Source organism: Myotis brandtii, unplaced genomic scaffold, assembly GCF_000412655.1.
Source record: "Myotis brandtii unplaced genomic scaffold, ASM41265v1 scaffold59, whole genome shotgun sequence".
In the NCBI taxonomy this organism is placed as follows: domain Eukaryota; kingdom Metazoa; phylum Chordata; class Mammalia; order Chiroptera; family Vespertilionidae; genus Myotis; species Myotis brandtii.
In genome coordinates, this window is record NW_005370223.1 from 3,725,770 (window position 1) to 3,743,469 (window position 17,700).

Below are 17,700 nucleotides of genomic sequence, written 5' to 3' on the forward strand. Positions count from 1 at the left end.
GCAGCAAGCAAGCCTTGTGCTCGCTTCAGTGCCTGGCTGCCGGCCGCCATCTTGGCTGACAGTTAATTTGCATATACTCACTGATTAGCCAATGAAAAGGGTAGCGGTCGTACGCTAATTACCATGTTTCTCTTTTATTAGTGTAGATTACTATACATGTAATATTCTTGAACAGTATCTAATTCATTTGACAAAAATATATTAACACCATCTATGTGCCAGGCACTGTTTTGACTCTAGACTCTATACCATAGTGAACAGATCACGCTTCTTAAAACTTGAATTGTTATAAATAAATAAATAAATGAAGATATATAGTATGGTCATTCATGATACGGATTATGTAGGAAAAATAAAGAGAGAAGAGGAATAGCAGATGCTTCCACTAGGTGTGAGGCGATTTGCAAATTAAAATTGAGTGATCAGGGAAGTTCTTAAAGGAAGGGATATTTAAAAGACCTGTGAAAGAGGGAGCTTTGTAGATCCTTGGGAATGAATATTCTGAGAATAGCAAATGTAAATACTACTCCAATAGTTCAAGGAACAGCAAAAAGTCCCCAGCAAAGTGAGCTAATGTGAAAGTAGTACAAAATCAGGTCTGAGAGGTAATGGGATTGGGAGAGGTCCATAATTTATAATATTTTGTAGGTCATTTTAGGGATCTGTCATTAATCCTGAGTGAGATAGGAAGTTTTTGGACAATTTTTAGCATAGTAGTTATAGAGTGATCTGAGTTATGTTTTAAACTGCATCACTCTGATTATATGGGAACAAAAGCAGACAGAGAGGATTGGAATTTTGAAGCAAAAGATAAAATGGCTTGGGCTAGGGTGGTAGCAAGTGGAGGTGGTGAAAGTAACTGGATTTGGATGTTTGAAGGTCCAGAGGACAGGACTTCCTGGTACATTTTATTGTGAGACATAAAGGAAATAAAGACAAACCAAGGATGGCTCCTGAGCAACTAGAAGAGTTTAGTTCTGATTTTCTGAGATGAGGAGGATTGTGAGAGGATGAAGTCTGAGAGAAATATCAGGAGTTTTGTTTTGGGCAAGATTAAGATGGCCACTGTATATTCAAGTAGAACTATCTGGTTGGATTTATGAATCGCTTTCAGATTAGAGGTTTAGTCTGAGTATAAATGTAAGATTTTAAAATCAGGATTTTATTAAGACTGGAATCAGTGTAGATAGAAATAAGGAGAGATTCTAGGACCAAGCTCTGAGGCACTGTGATGTTAAATATTTGGAAAGACGAGGAAGAAATTCTGAGGGAAACTGAAAGTAAGTACTAGCAATGGAGGCAAAAGCTACTAGAGTGTTTGTCTGGAAGCTAAGTGCCATAAATGTTTTGAAGTGGAAGGAGGAGTAGGTCATTTGTGAGAATAGATCATTGGATTTGGCATTGTGGAAATGCTTGGTAATCTTGACCAGAGCAGTGACTTGACACTGGTGGAATCTCAGTTGGAGTTGGTTAAAAACAAATGGGAAGATTGGTGGGAATGCAAAATGGTGCAGTCGCTGTGGAAAACAGTTTGACGGTTCCTCAATAAGTTAAACGTAGAATTATTATATGACCCAACAATTTTAATCCTACTTATATCCTCAAAAGAATTGAAAACGGTATGAAACAAATAGATGTACATACATGTCCATATAAACAAAGTGGCCAAAAAGTTGAAACAACACAAAAATGCCCATCAATGGATGGAGGGATACTAGCCTTTTCAGAGAATCATGGATATTCTTTTTTGACGGTACACCACACTCATTAAGTGGTAATTTTTAAGGTTAGTTGTATCTCTAATTCTTGGAAGTTGCCTGGTAGATATTCAACAAATAAATATCTGTTGAATTAATACAGCCATCCATCATCTACCCATCCATTCATCATCAGCCATCTCATTTGCTTTCTATCTTCTAAAATTTTTGGAATCCTCTTTTAGATATTGTTTTTTCTCCAATTTTATTTGTCTTTGTGTGTTTTTTTTCTTTTTTTTTTTCTCCATGGAAGCATTTTTCTGAGGGAGTAAAGTAGTATTCCAGGCAACTAGTTATATACTTGAAATATAGCAGTGGAAAAATATCAAGTTTTTGGTTTCACGGTATTTTTAATTTAGCTTGAATTGTTTGTTAACTGCTTGAAATAATTTTTTTCCAATCAGTAGTACAACTAAACAAATTATAACTATAGCAGATGGTAAATTAAACTATTTTAAAGTAATAGTCTTTAATAGTCTTTAAAGACTTTTGTAATTAAAATCATTTAGTATTTTCTAAAATGACAAAAGCTGAAAAATACAGAGAATAAGTTGCAACAAAAATTTTAGTCATGATTTGATTGGTTTAAAAGATTTATTTTGCTAATAAAGTTTGCATGAACATGATAAAAATGCACTCATTAGTTGTACTATTTTAGCACCGTCATTTATTATTTTTGAATTATTTATTACTTAAAATTAAATTTTTATTTTATCATAAATTTTAATTGAAATTCATTGATTTACCTTTTTTTGTTATTGTCTCCATTATTGATTTTAATTTTGTTATTTGAGTTTATCTCGCCTACTTCTCTTTTCATTACATTGTCCATCCTATACTTTTCTTAAAAAAAAAATGTTTTTTCAATCACAGTTTACATTCAATACCATTATGCCCTATCTTCAGACGTACAGCACAATGACCAGACAACCATTCACTTCATAGAGTGGTTCCCCTGACACCCCAAAAATACATCTGGCCCCAAAACAATACCATTAACCATATTCCCCATCCTTCAGAATTCACTGATTTACCTTTGACTAAACTAAAGGAATATGGATCAGTCTGCAATATTAAAATGATAAAACAATAAAATCTTTAAATGTAATTAAAAGCCATCTGTTGTCAACTATTAGATATATTGCCAGTTTTACATGATTCAAATTAGGAATTCTTTTTAAAAAAACAACACTATTTTTTATTGTTTTCAGAGGGGGAGGGAGAGGAGAGGGAGAAAGAGATAGAAACGTAATGATGAGAGAGAATCATTGATTGGCTGCCTCCTGCACACCCCAGACTGGGGATTGAGCCTGCAACCTGGGTATGTGTCCTGACAGGTAATCAAAGCCTGACCTCCTGATTCACAGGTTGATGCTCAACCATTGTTGATGCCAGGCAGGAAGTTATTTTTAATCTAAGTTGCTGAAGGATGTCAAGGATTGCTGGTAATTTTTGCCTATTTTAAATGTGAAATTATTTTGGTATATTTCTGTTAACTTCATGGATGAGAAAGAATTGTATTAAACTGAGTCAATAGGCATTTATATATAAAACTTTTAATAGACTTTTGGGGCAATGTTTGTCATTAGTTAATATATTTTTTGAAAAATTTGCAACATTTATGTCTCTGTAAGGTTTTTCTAAGGGAAATATGTTGATATTTATCAACATTAGAGGAAAATGTTAGAATTCATTGTTCAACTTGGATTTGAAGAATGTATGGAATTAATTTGTGGTTCATATTTCGATCAGAAAACAAGGTCATGTTTCTACATTAGCATTCTGAACAGTTGATATCAATCCAACAAAAATCATGCCAAATTAAATGTAGCATTTAAAAAATAATGTTGAAAATTGTTCTTGTAATGTTTGAGTCCTTTTAATCAATTAATTGCTTGTTCTGTACAATAATTGCAGACAGCTGAAAGGTGATTAAGCTTAAAATATTCAGTTTTACTTATGCATTTTAGATTATGGAATTGCACTTGAAAACAGCAACATGTGTGTGTACCAGTTCTGGGAAGCATCTAAGAAACGAAGGCTTATATTATATAAAAATATTTTTGTTATAAAAAGTGAGAATAATTAGTTGATTCTCAGTATAAAAAGATCATACTTAAAATGATAAACTTTCTGGTTCAATAAATTCTATTTGACTAAGTTAAACATGTTTTTCTCTTTTTTATGTTGACTTTATATTTAAGGTTAAAGAATTTATATCCATTTCACAAGAATAAGGGGCACTGAATCATTAGCAAACATGGGCAGAATACCCTTTAAAATTTTTATTTTGGAATAGTTTTAGATATACAGAAAAGTTTCAGAGATAGTACAGAAAGTTCACATATACTTCTTACACAGTTCCCATATTGTTAGCCTCTTTACTTTTCACAGTACATACATCTGTCAAACCCAGGATGCCAATATTAGTGCATTACTGTTGAATTCCAGACTTTAATTGAATTTCATAATGTCCTTTTTCTGGTACATGATCCCAACCAGGATACCACATTGCATTTAGAAAACTACCTTTTAAAATAATTTATCTAATTTTTGGATACATACAAATAATGTGTTGTAAGCTTCAGGGGAACAAGAATATTATTTTTTCTTTTGTCAGCATCTAGATTCGTACTTGTTATCTAGTTATTTGTTGCATGATTGAATGAGTCAGACATACTGTGAGACACATATTTTGAAAATAAACACCTATGAACCTGTTTCTTTCATAGAACTAGAGTTTTGTTGACTCTATTTGTGTTTTCTCACAGCTTTCTTTTTGGTTACAAATGGGGAGAAATCTTATATATGAACCATTTTATAACTATGGAACTGTTATAGGTGCACAGCTTTCACCTTTTAAAGCAAGATTGTTAAGAAAAAGGAGTTAATTTAAATACCTATACCACCTTATATTTATCTATCTGAGCTTAGACTAGCATATTCAACCTTTTTGCCATGGATAATCTGTTAGAGCTGTTTTTGTTGCACTTGTTTTCCTGCTTAATAATTAAATTTCCCAAATCTTAAAATTGGCCTTGTTTCCATCAATCCATCATAATAATGACAGTTTATTGCCATTTAATACTAATTTGACTTAACATTCTTATATTATTTCTTAGCTCACTGAAATGCAAGCTGAAAGTAGTTATTATAGCCCTCAAAAAGTAACATCTAAAGAAGTATTGTGTTGGGAACAAGAAGGAACCACAATTGAGGTAAGGTAATCTTTCAACATTTAACATGTATTTTTAAAATCTTTTGACAGTTCTTAAAGTTAGTATTGAATGAATATATGTTTTAATCACAATTGGTATGTTTAAAATATATTTATAGTTTTGTATTTCTGTTCTAGTGGTTAGTAGAATTAGTTGAAATAATCTTTTTAACGAAGGTTTTACTGTAATTGCAACATTAATTTATTTTTTTCATTTAACTTGTGTGTGCTCATATGTATGTGTGCATTAGTGTTCATGAAGTGCCAGTCATTTGAGGATACAGGGACAAGTAAGACGTTTCTTACTTTCATAGGATTTATGGTCTGAGGAGAATAAATTTGAAAAGGCTCTGTTCTAAAGATGTTTCAACTGATTTAGAAATTTAGGAAAACCTGTAACATTTTTATGAAATTCAAGTTCTTAGTTCTATTTCCTTTCCTCTTATAGGCCCTTATGATGGGAGAGTCTTTCTTTGATTGCCAGATTGGTTTTGTAGGTTGCAGAGCCATGTGCCTTAAAGGAATTATGGGTGTTAAAGATTTTGAAGAGAATATGAATAGGAGTGAAACTGTAAGTCAAAATCTTCCCTTTCCTGCTTTTTTTGGATGGAATGCAGGGATAATGAAGTGCTTATTGAAGTGTTTAACCATACCAAAAAGTCTGTTAGACTGCATATATCTTTGGCTTGAGAGAGGAACTTTAACTGTTTTCCCTGTAAGAAATTATAGAGCTCAGGGGAATTTAGAAAGTTGGTAGCACTTAACACCTGGACAGTAGCTCCAAATACTTTCCAATTCATAAATGTTACTTCTTTCTTGTTTATAGCAGCTACTTGGAGTTCCTTTTTGGTTTGTTAAAATGTTCTTTGCCAAAATAGGCAGTGAAAATAGAGACAGCATTCTTGTCTTTTTACAGGACTTCAAGTTGTAGTGATTTCTACTGACTACTGAATGGGTGTTATAAAACCAAGGTTTCATTTTCTTAAATGGTCTAATGATTTTTCCTCCTGTTAAAAATTTTTGCATTTATATTCAGGAAGCCTGTTTCTTCATTTGTGGTGAAAATTTGAGTATGAAAGGCTTGACATACCTTACAAATTCACTGTTTGATTACCGAAGCCCAGAAAATAATGGTACTCGTGCAGAATTTATCTTGGATGCAACTCATCATAAGGTCAGAGAATATATATTTGAGTCAAGTTCTAGGCTGTGTTTGGGTGGGCATCTTATATGACTATTTATTATTGTTATCTTTCTTCTCATCTAATATATTCTTAAGGCTGTTTGTTTACTGAGACATTTAGAATGTTTTCATCCAGTTTCTATAGCCTGAGAAGTTTGAGGAGTTCATAAGGTCTCTACTTTTCTGTGGTATGCAGCCACAGTTAGTTTATCCACTCCCTACTGTTAAAATAGTCATGGAGGAAACATAGAAGTATCTCTTTTAATTTCAATTACTTTTGGGTTGTAGAATTAATGGGAAGAGATGAAGCATTTCATGTATTGCTATGTATATGTCTTAGTATTATTTGACTTTTTCATATAAGATTATATTAATGTATTTTTATGGAATAAATTTAAAAATCCAAAAAGTCTGAAGATTAGTGTAATAGAATAGGTAATTTACATTTAACCCTTTTCACTACAGATTTACTTTTATTGTTGAAAATAAAGAGTTTAATTTAGACCTGCATAATTAACATGCTTTTAAATATCTTAGAATATCTTTAGTGTTTAAACTGTTTCAAATAAGTATACTGAAATATTTAAGGATGGAACTATTTGAGAGTGTACATTATTAAATAGTTTTTGATAGTATTACAGGTCAAGAGTGTACTATCCTCCATTATAGGTATTCATTAACCAGACATAATTGATAGAGTGTTCAAAATGTCTAGTAGAACTATAGTGTGGTTTGTAATAGAGGTAGCATTACCTTACTTAGAAGTGAATTCTTCGGATAACCTCTGCTTTTTTGTTGTTTTGGTACTCCTTTCAGTTGATACACTTTCTTTGTAGGGATATGTGTCTGATTCTTGACTTACCAGATTTTAAACTCAGAAGTCTCTTCTATACATGTTTTCTGTTTGCTTTGTTGTCAGGAGACATATACTGAGGTAGCTGGAATGCAAAGGTTTGGGGCTTTCTACATGGATTACCTATATACAATGGAGAACAGCAGTGGCAAAGGTACTGTTTTCTTTTTTTTATGTTTGCTTTTCCCCCAGCTTCATCAGAACCAATTGGTCCTCTGTGACATTAGATTTACTTTCTGTTACTTTGGGGAATGGTTGAATTTTTTTTAAATTTTATTTTATTGTTTAAAGTATTAGAAATAGTAGTACATATGTCTCCTTTTTTTCCCCATTGACCTTCCCCCGGCTGGGGAATGGTTGAATTTTAATGCCATGTTAATTTTCTTAGATTCTTGACATTTTTAATCTCTTTTGTGAAGCTGATTGAAATTCATGGACATGGACAACAGTGTAGTGATTGTGGGGTGTTGAGGGGAGCGGGGTGGGTGGAGGTGGAAGAGGAGATAGTGATGGCAAAAATAAAATGAAATAAAAAGAAAGGAAAAGAATTTGTATAATCAGCTAGAATTAGTTATGTATCAAATATTAAAATTTTAATGCATTAAATTTTATATTACATTAAGTTATCAAAAGTAGTAAATATTTCCTTTTCTGTATTAATTACATTTTGAAGGTTATATAGATCTTTTTAAAAAAGTTTGTTATTTGAAGCAGAAACGTCAGAATAAAATCTTCTAGAAACTGTGGACATGTAGTGTTTTATTATGTATTTTATCCTTTTTTGGGCTTTTTTTATAAAGCTATTTTTATTACTTTACTAGAGGCCCGGTGCATGAAATTCATGCACTCGGGGCCTGGGAGTTCCCCTTAGCCTGGCCTGCGCCCTCTCACAGTCTGGGAGCCCTCAGGGGATGTGTGACTAATGGCTTAAGCCCACTCTCTGCTTAACCGCTGGAGTGCCGGGGAGCGCTATCGCGCTCCTCCTGTCTTTCGCCAAAAGTGCTGAGAGCGCTATCAAAGCTTCGAAATGGCATCCAGTTCTAAGTCTGCTTTATTAGTGATGATGATATTGCTAAATATGTCAATGTAGTAAAGGTTTCCTTAAGTTTTTGAATATGTAACTTCATTTACTTGCAATTCATAGTTTTTTTCCTAAACTGCTGTGAAATCAGCAAAAATGCCTTGGCAATTTTAGCATAGTTCCTAGGATATTGGTTGGCACTCAAAGGGTTAAACAACAGTGGGACATCCCAGCAGTGGGACATCCTTAGTGCTGCTGCAAGGCGGGAGAGGCTCCTGCCACTGCCTCTGCACTCGCCAGCTGTGAGCCCGGCTTGTGGCTGAGCAGTGCTCCCCTGTGGGAACGCACTGACCACCAGGGGGCAGCTCCTGCATTGAGCGTCTGCCCCCTGGTGGTCAGCGCACATCATAGCGACCGGTTGTTCCGCTGTTTGGTTGATTTGCATATTAGCCTTTTATTATATAGGACGATATTTATTTTTAAAATATGTTTTTATTTATTTTTGAGAGAGGGAGAGGGGGAGAGAGAAACATTGATGAGAGAGAAACATTCATCAACTACCTCCTGCAGACCCCTCCAGTGGGTATTGAGCCTGGAATCCAGGCATATGCTCTGACGAGGAATCGAACCAGCAGCCTCCTGGTGCATGGGACAGTTCTCAATTCACTGAGCCACACTGGCGGGGATTTGTTTTTTTATTCTTATTCTAATTTGATTATGCTAGCAATAAGACGTTTTTGAAAATTTAACCATTTTATGTTTGTGTGTACATCAGTAATATGAGTGTTGTGCTTATTATTCCAATCTTTTTTCATTTTGAAAACTTAGTGAAAATAGATTCACCATGTTTTTGATTAACTCTTCATATTTAAGAAAATGATTTCTATTTATTAGGTGATAAGTTAGATATGGTGAATGCGAAGAAGACCAAAACATTTCTCAAGAAGCCAGTAGGTAGTTTTTAACTATGCACTTAAATAAGTGATTATTTATATATATAAAAGGCTAAGCGACCATCTGACCATCTGCCCGGTAGCTATGACGCGCACTGACTGCCAGGGGGCAGATGTTCAGCGCAGGAGCTGTCAAGTTGCAGTGACTTGGCAGCGGCAGTTCTTGGTGATGCATCCCGGAACCAGAGAAAAGGGAGCCCGATTCCAGGGTGCGTCACCCGAGAACCACCCTCTCGCAATCTAGGACCCTTTGGGGCATGTCAAAGAGCCGGTTTCGGCCCGATCCCCACAGGCCAGGCCGAGGCACCCTACCTGCGGGAGGGACCCTGCTCACTCCTCAGACACCCTTTGAACTGTGGTGCCGCCCCAGGTTATGGCTGGCCGGGGAGGGACCACAAGAGGTTGACTCCTCGGTGTGTCCAGCCTGTCTTGCCCAGTCCCGCCCTACCAGCCACCTTCTAATTAATTTTCTTTCAATGTGCACGAATCCGTGCACCAGGGCACTAGTAATGTATATATGTAAAAGCCTAAGTGACCATTCAACCATTTGACCAGTAGCTATGATGCGCTCTGACCACCTGGGTCAGGCGCTCAACGCACAGGCATGGAAACATGGAACAAACTGATGAATTTCAGAGGGGAGGGGGCAGGGGGAGGGTGGGAAGAGATTAACCAAACATCTTATATGCATACTAGAGGCACGGTGCATGGATTTGTGCACCAGTGGGGTCCCTCGGCCTGGCCTGTGGGGATTGGGCCGAATTCGTGCACCGGGCCTCTGACATCCCCTGAGGGGTCTTGCATTGCGAGAGGGCGCAGGCCAGGCCGAGGGATCCCACTGGTGCACGAATCCGTGCACCATGCCTCTAGTAAATAATATTAAGAATAACAGTGTATACAGAGAACTAAGATCCATGTAAGTGACTACTTTTGTCTGTCGGTTGAAGATTTCACAGAGGATTTGATCTTGAAGCATCATCATAAGGAGGGAGTTTTACCAATACTCAAAGGAGAACTAACAACTATCCTCTCAAACTATTTAAAAAATTCCAAGAGGAAGAAACGCTTCCAAGCTCTTTCCACAAGGCCAGCATACCACTTCTTTTCCTAAACTCTCTCTGAAGTAATCTCATTCTTTCCCATGGATTTAAGTATATTTTGATGATGCCCATATTGTATTTTTAGTCCAAACTTCTTTTTCCCCCCCTCTCAATTTTATTTTGTATTGGTTTCTGGTATACAGCTGAGTGGTTAGACAATCATATACTTTACATATTTTTCCTTCTTTAAGGTTTACAATTAAATATCCAGTGCATACTTGAGATTTTCACTTTGTCTCAAAAATATCTCAAAACTGAATATGTCCAAAGTTAATTATCATTATCCTTATAACCACCTTATTGCCTATTGCTTCTCCCCATTTTCTATCTTCTCTTCAGTATATAGGTAGATAAGGGACTGAGGAACTTGGATTCTGCATCATGGAGCACGACCATGATAATTTATTCTGGAAAGATTTCAAAGCAATTGCTACCTATTGTTCACTTTTATGGTCATTATAGAACTGTCAAGGTATCCTGTGATCATGTAATTTTAAACAGTCTAATTTTCAGTGAAATTCTTAGATTAAAATAGTGGTAAAATGCAACTTCTTCCAGCCCCTTTTCCCACTCAACATAATGGCATTGTGTATAGAATTATTGGATATAAGCAATTAGATTTGAAAGAATAAATTTCTAAGAATGACTTTAAATTTTGTAGCACTTTTTATAACAGAAATAGATAACAGGAATAATTTATTTTGAATTGGTTGTTTTTTGGTGATAGTATCTTCTCATCTGCATAGAGAAAATTATAGATCAGCAAAGTTCTGTGTATGCAACTGATGGAGAATTGGTTTTAAGGCATTAAGCTATAAGCTAAAAAGATGAGAGAAGAGTAATATTAAAATGTATACTTGGTATGTTTGATGCCAAAAATATTAATATAAAATTTGGCTTCTTTTAGGTTCTGCAAACCAACAAGACTTTTCTTTAGGAAAAAGTGAAGATTTGGGAATAGTTCAGGAGAAGTCTACCAAAAGCCTTGTTATAGGTCCTCTTGATTTTCGCTTGGATAGCAGTGCAGTACATAGAATTTTGAAAATGATTGTTTGTGCCTTGGAACACGAATATGAACCGTATAGTGGGCTAAAACCAGGTTTGTTTTTGTCTTAATTTTGAATCTCTTGCCAATTGATTTGAATGATTATATAATCTATTTTTTTAATGTTTTGCTAACTTACCCTTTTTAGTAAATTTTGCCTATCTGACTTTCATGTATTTTGTTGTTAATTTAAAAAATAAACTTGTATATAGAAGTTATGGGAGAGGTTAAGATTAGGGAGCTATTTGAATAAGTACTTATTTGCCAGTATTTGTCGATATTTTAATGTCACACCTTTTTGGTACTCTTTCCAGTGAATACTCTTGAAATGTGACCATTTTTCTACGCTGGTGGATTCTAAAGAGCAGACACGAAGATGTGCTCTAAACATACATACTTAGTATTCAGGAAAACTTAGATCTTACTGGTAAAAAAGAATTTGTTGTACAATGAAGTTTTGCTACATGGCATGAAGATGTGGTTATCAGTTTCATAAAATATATAGTACTTTATATAATAAAGTACTATAGAGTAGGATGTAATAGCACAATGAGAGTGTAAGGGACAGTAAAGAACTCAGCGTATGGGGTCAGACTGTGGTTTGAATTCTGACTCCCACTTATTGACCAAAGGAAATTTAATTAACACCACTGATTTTTCATTTCTCTTTGTCTATAATTAAATTAATTATTGTGATAGATAGTTAAATTGTCTTCTCAATATCCATTCTCCTGTTATTTTATAGTAAAATAAATTTCTATGATAGAAATTTTATTGATAGAAATAAAGATTACATACCCCAAGTGTAGTCATATGGCTAGATTCTGGCTACTGAGGTTGGTGCAGAACTTCATATGAATTCTTAGGCCAGGATTTTAAAGGTAAAGAGCATGCTTTCCTTTCCCACTGGCCCCTCCTGGCAGGAAAGCAATTTTAATGACAGGCGCTGTAGCTGTCATCTTAGACCCTGAGTGAAAGCTGCATGCTGCGTGTGACAGAGCAGTAAGATAGAGCCTGAGTCTTCGTAGTGTGGAAGCACCATGTCTGCTCTGACCCTTGAGACTCAGATTGTTCTGTGAAAGAGAAATAAGCTCCTGTTTTTGTTGACATTTTTAAAATTTTATTTTTATCACAGCATATTTGCTGTTATCCTAAATTATACTAAACTCCCTTAGCTGCATATCTAGTCTCTCCGAGCATGCAGTATCGATATTTCCATGGTCAGCTATTCTGTAACACCAGTTATGTTCAATTAAAATTTCAATTTCCAACATTATCGGTTTTTGTTTGGTTGCTGCACTTTCATCTTTGACTGCCAGTTCCCTGTTTCAGTTATTAATTTTTGTAAAATGTCATGCAGATTTATCACTAGTAATCAAAGAAGCAGTACAACCACATGCTTTGCTATCCATGCATGAGCTAAATATTAACAGATACCAGTAACTAGTAACCAAACCTGACAAACTTGGAAAGAATTGACATGATTGGTCACTGATCATGATGCTCATCTCTTATTTATGAAATTGATTTATGGGCTGAACAACTAGCAGTGAAGTTTATACTTTATGCAGTTAGTTACAGTTATTATACTGTGGTAACTGATACAGTATTTGTACTGTGCTTTTGGGAACTGGCATTTTTAAACAAATTCGTGCATATCAGAATTGTATAAAGCGAGAGCTGCCTGTATATACATACAGCAGTGAGCAAAAGTAGGTTTCCAGTTGTGAATATATGGAAATTTTACTGTGATAATAACCTGCATGTCTTTTTCCATGTGAACAATTGTAAACCTACTTTTGCCAAACCCTGAATATTTACGACATTTGTACTGGTGCACAGGCATTAAATCTCAAGTAGTTAGCAGTTCTCCACTTTTTGGTAGCTGTTTGTTGAAGTGTAATACACATATTGGAAAGCACATAAAACCTAAGGGTATAGTTCTGTGAATTTCGCAAACTTAACCACATTTGTGTAAATGTTCAAGATATGGATGCTTACCAGCACTCCAGAAGTCTCTTCGTGCCCTCTTCTGATTACTACTCTCACCCCAGGGTAACCGCTCTCCTTACTTCTAACATCATAGGTTTTGCTTTGTTTATTTTAGAATTCATGTAAATGGAATTACACAGTATGTACTCTTTTGTCTCTGGCTTTAGCTGACATTATGTACATGAGATTTATTCTCATTACAGGATAGTATCCCATTGTGTGATTATATTATAACTTATTTATCCATTTTACTATTAGTATTCGGTTAGTTTTCAGTTATTATGATACTGATGCCAAAAACATTCTAGTACATGCCTTTTGTTAAACATATGTACTAATTTCTTTAAAAAAAAATACTTCTATTGATTTCAGAGAGGAAGGGAGAGGAAGAGAGAGAAACATCCATAATGAGAGAGAATCATGGATCGGCTGTGTGCTTGATTTTTTTTTTCTTTAATTCTTTATTGTTTAGCAGTGGGTGCCAAACTTTCGGACCTCATGGACCACTGGTTGGCAACCGCTGGTTTAAAGTATTCCATATGTCTCCTTTCCCCCCATTGACCTCTCCCCGGCACTTCCACCCACCAGCACATGCCCTCACCCACCTAGTGTCTGTGTCCATTGGTTATGCTTATATGCATGCATGTCAGTCCTTTGGTTGATCCGCCCCCCCTCCTTCCTTCTGAGGTGGTTTGACAGTCTGTGTGGTAACTTCTTTTTCATTTCTGATTTTATTTATGTGGATCTTTTCTCTTTTTTCCTTAGTCAGGCCAGCCAGGTATTTGTCAATTTAATTAATTATTTCAAAGAACCAGCTCTCTATTGTATTAATTTTTTGTAATGGATCTGTAGTTCTATCACATTGTGACTTTATTTGCAGTTATCTGATGCCTAATGATAGTAACTAGCTTTTGATAGGATTTTTGGCCATTTGGATATGTTGTCTTTTGCTTATTCAAGGCTTTTTTTGGCCATATTTCTATTGAATTGTTTGTTTATTATTATTGATTTTTAGGGGGTTTACATTTTTTTTTATTTTGAATATGATGTAGGTACAAGTCCTTTATGTAGATATTTATGTCTATCTATGTATCTGTCTATCTATGGGATATATTTTCTCCCTGTCTGGCTGGCTTTTACATTATCTTAATGGTGTTTTCATGAATAGAAGCTGTTATTCCTTTGACAAAAGAGATTGGGAATTTCTTTAAAATATTAAAAACATTTAAAAATAAAAATATAAAATTTTATGTAGCAAAGGCATTTATATTCTAGAGTAATTTAATTCATACTGATTTAAAGAAACATTATTTAACAACTGCTTTATTGTTGAGAAATAGAATTTGACCTTAAAGTTCGGGAAGCCAATGAATTTTTCAGTAATTTAAGAAAATCAATCATTTAAAAATTAATTTTTAATTGAAATTTTTGTTTCATTTTAGATATTAAAGATGAAAATGAAACAATACTGAGTTTGGAAGAAGTGGCATCTTTGGAGGAGTATATTCCTACTCGACATACAAGTATTACTCTCCTCAAATGTACCTGCACAATTTTTATGGCTGAATTCAATTTGCTGGATCATTTGCTACCTGTCATTATGGGAGAAAAGGTATATTTTGTGATTTACTATCCGTTTTTCCATATCCATATTTGTTGGCTCTGTGATATTATAAGAGGAAGGCGATTAAGTAAAAGAATATTTGCATATGTAATTATCCATTATAAAGTTGAATCAATGTAACTATGATTGCTTTTTCTTAGAGAGTAACTTTTCTATATTTAAATACAATAACCTTAAGCTAAGGCTATATAAGGAAATCTTGGAGGGCATGAGTCTAGAAGTCAGACCATATCCTAGCTGTATTTTTCAAGTGGGCTGACAGATTTAGCCAGTAAAGAAGCAACAAGTACAGATATTAAATGGTTTATTACTTACAGAGACAGCAAAAGCAACTCATAATGGTGTCAGCTTGCATTCCCTTCAGGAGGATAATCCTGAAACCAGAGGGCCACTGACATCTAACATACTGGCAGGGTACCCTGTTCATAGGGTTCAATTCTATACTGCAGCTAAGCGGTATTATAGCCTACAGGTATACTCTTAGGATGGGTAGGTGGAAAAGTCCCTTATCTCGCCTGAATGAGGCTGATGAGAAAATGTTTCATAGTAGCCTCTCTCAAGATGAGGTGAGTGAGAAATGGTCTTTTAGCAGCTCCTTACAAAACCACTAATCTCTTGTTCTGAGAGCTATCACAGGATGTTCTACCAAGGCTTAGCTCTGCCAAAGTTGAGCCTCGCCTGTGTGGTCTACATGGATTTGTGAAAAACTGTCAGGGTGCTGGCACAGAGCAGTTCCTCTCTAGTACCTAATTTCTAGAATTATTTTGAATATTCAATGAGATAATACATGTAAACCATTTTGTGCATATTAGAAACCCAGTGATTACTACTGTTACTGTTTTTTTTTTTTTAAATATATTTTATTGACTTTCCACAGAGAGGAAGGGAGAGGGATAGAGAGTCAGAAACATCGATGAGAGAGAAACATCGATCAGCCGCCTCCTGCACATCCCCTACCGGGGATGTGCCCGCAACCCAGGCACATGCCCTTGACCGGAATCGAACCTGGGACCCTTCAGTCCGCAGGCCGACGCTCCATCCACTGAACCAAACCGGCTTCGGCACTACTGTTATTGTTAACTAGAGGCCCGATGCACGAAATTCGTGCAAGCGTAGGCCTTCTCAGCCCCGGCTGCCTCATGACCCCGTGGCCCTGCCCCCCGCCCAATGGTCTTCCAGAAGGCCGTTCTACCGTCCAGTCTGATTAGCATATCAGCTCTTTATTATATAGGATGAGGACTTATTAAATGTTTAATATTTGTTTAGGTCAGTATACAATGTCTTGCTTTCTGAGTTTGCCACATGCATATAAGGTATCTGATATATTTAAGTTATTATTTTTTGCTTATATTTCTTTTGATGTCTACATACTGATGATGATTATAGAAATAAAAAATATCCTAACTTTAAATAAGAACTTTTGGAAGTATGGCATGGAATTGACTATGATGCAGTAGTTTCATTTTGCTCTCAGTTGGCTACTCATAATTAGTTATTGTGTTGCTAGGTAAAGAGATAACCTGAGGAAAATTTCAATGGAGAAAATTAAAATATGTCAATATTAAGCATGAACTTTAAAGTAACTATAATGAATAAGTTCAAAAGAAACCCCAGACCATAAAAAAAAGAACCAAATGAAGTTCTAGAACTGAAAATTATGACACAAGTTAGAAGTAAAAGGATGGACAAAGATATGCTATTTAAATGCTAATCAAAGGAAAGATAGTATGGCTAATTTAATATCAGCAAATTTGGAGCCAAGACAAGAAGAATTATAAATAAAGAGAACCTCTTCATAATGATAAAAGTGTCAACTCAAGGAATGAAAAACAGATAATTCTTACCAATGTTATGTTGAATGAAAGCAGGCAGACATGAGTATATATTCTATGATTCTATTTATATGAAGGTCAAAAACAGGCAAAACTAATCTATGATGATTGAAGTGAGAATATTAGTTACCTCTGGATAGGGTTCAATATTGCCTGAGAAGGAACAAAAGAGAGCTTTCTAAGGTACTTGAAATGTCAGTTGTAAAAAATTGTTGAGCGCTACACTTAAGATTTGTGTGCTCTACTGTATGTTATATCTTGGTAATTCAAAATAAACTCACTTAAAAATAAAGTAATTGCTTGATAGATGGTGGTTTAAAAATTATGATTAATAGTCAAAATTTCAGGATTGTAAACTCAATTTAGTTAATTTTAGTTACAGTGGTTCTCAATAATTGCACTATTGATTTTTTGAACTAGAGGAGTATTAAGTAGCATTTACCATCGTTAGGGGCTTCTAAATGCTAGTACTGCTTCCCAGTGAAAGACAGACAAAACAAAACAGTGAAACTGCTCTTCCCACATTTTTTAATGTGTCTCTGGGTATAAGGTCAGAGTGTTCCTTTTTGAGAACAGCAGGGATGGCATTATAAGAGGGTAAGTTCTAAGATAAGGGATTGTTTGTCAATCAGAGTTGATATTCTGAACACCTGGAAACTTACATGCATTTATTTTGAAGCTTAGAAAAGTTCTGAACTTTGAAACACTGAAAATACTAAGCCTATCTTGAGATTCTTAGGACTTTATGAGCCTTTAGTATGTGTATTATTAATAGATATGATACGGATCAGACATTTTTCTGTTCTGCAAACTTGCTTATTAAAAGTATTTTTGAAACTGTCTGAAGTAGTCCACTTAGTCCCTTAGTTATCTAAATATGAATAGAAGGAAAGAAGATGAAAGATGCCTGGCTCTGGGATATCTAGTAAATTTTTTTGGAATGATTATGCTTTGGAAATGTACTGAGGCACATAGTGGCACTATTACAGTTGATTGAAAAAATAAAAAGCTTTAGTTTAGAGGTGCATTGATAATTTTGCAATAGATATATATTTTTTGAAATATGGGACATACTTAAAATATGTACAAGGTTTTGTTATTTTTTTAAAATTTGTCTTTATTG

At 35.0% G+C, this 17,700-nt stretch overlaps 1 protein-coding gene across 16 annotated transcripts in view; it reads left to right on the forward strand.

Annotated features, from left to right (window-relative positions):
- The window catches only part of VPS13B (vacuolar protein sorting 13 homolog B (yeast)), a 631,834-nt gene that overhangs the window by 36,058 nt on the left and 578,076 nt on the right, over positions 1-17,700 (forward strand). For all 16 annotated transcript variants that reach the window (XR_001364589.1, XR_001364591.1, XM_014550216.1 and 13 more), the window contains exons 8-13: positions 4,880-4,975; positions 5,423-5,545; positions 6,011-6,148; positions 7,077-7,164; positions 10,992-11,183; positions 14,564-14,733. Coding sequence is in view for 14 of the 16 variants with exons in the window: in XM_014550216.1 (XP_014405702.1) it covers positions 4,880-4,975; positions 5,423-5,545; positions 6,011-6,148; positions 7,077-7,164; positions 10,992-11,183; positions 14,564-14,733 (807 nt within the window). In the remaining 2 variants the exon portion in view is untranslated. The remainder of the gene's footprint in view (positions 1-4,879; positions 4,976-5,422; positions 5,546-6,010; positions 6,149-7,076; positions 7,165-10,991; positions 11,184-14,563; positions 14,734-17,700) is intronic.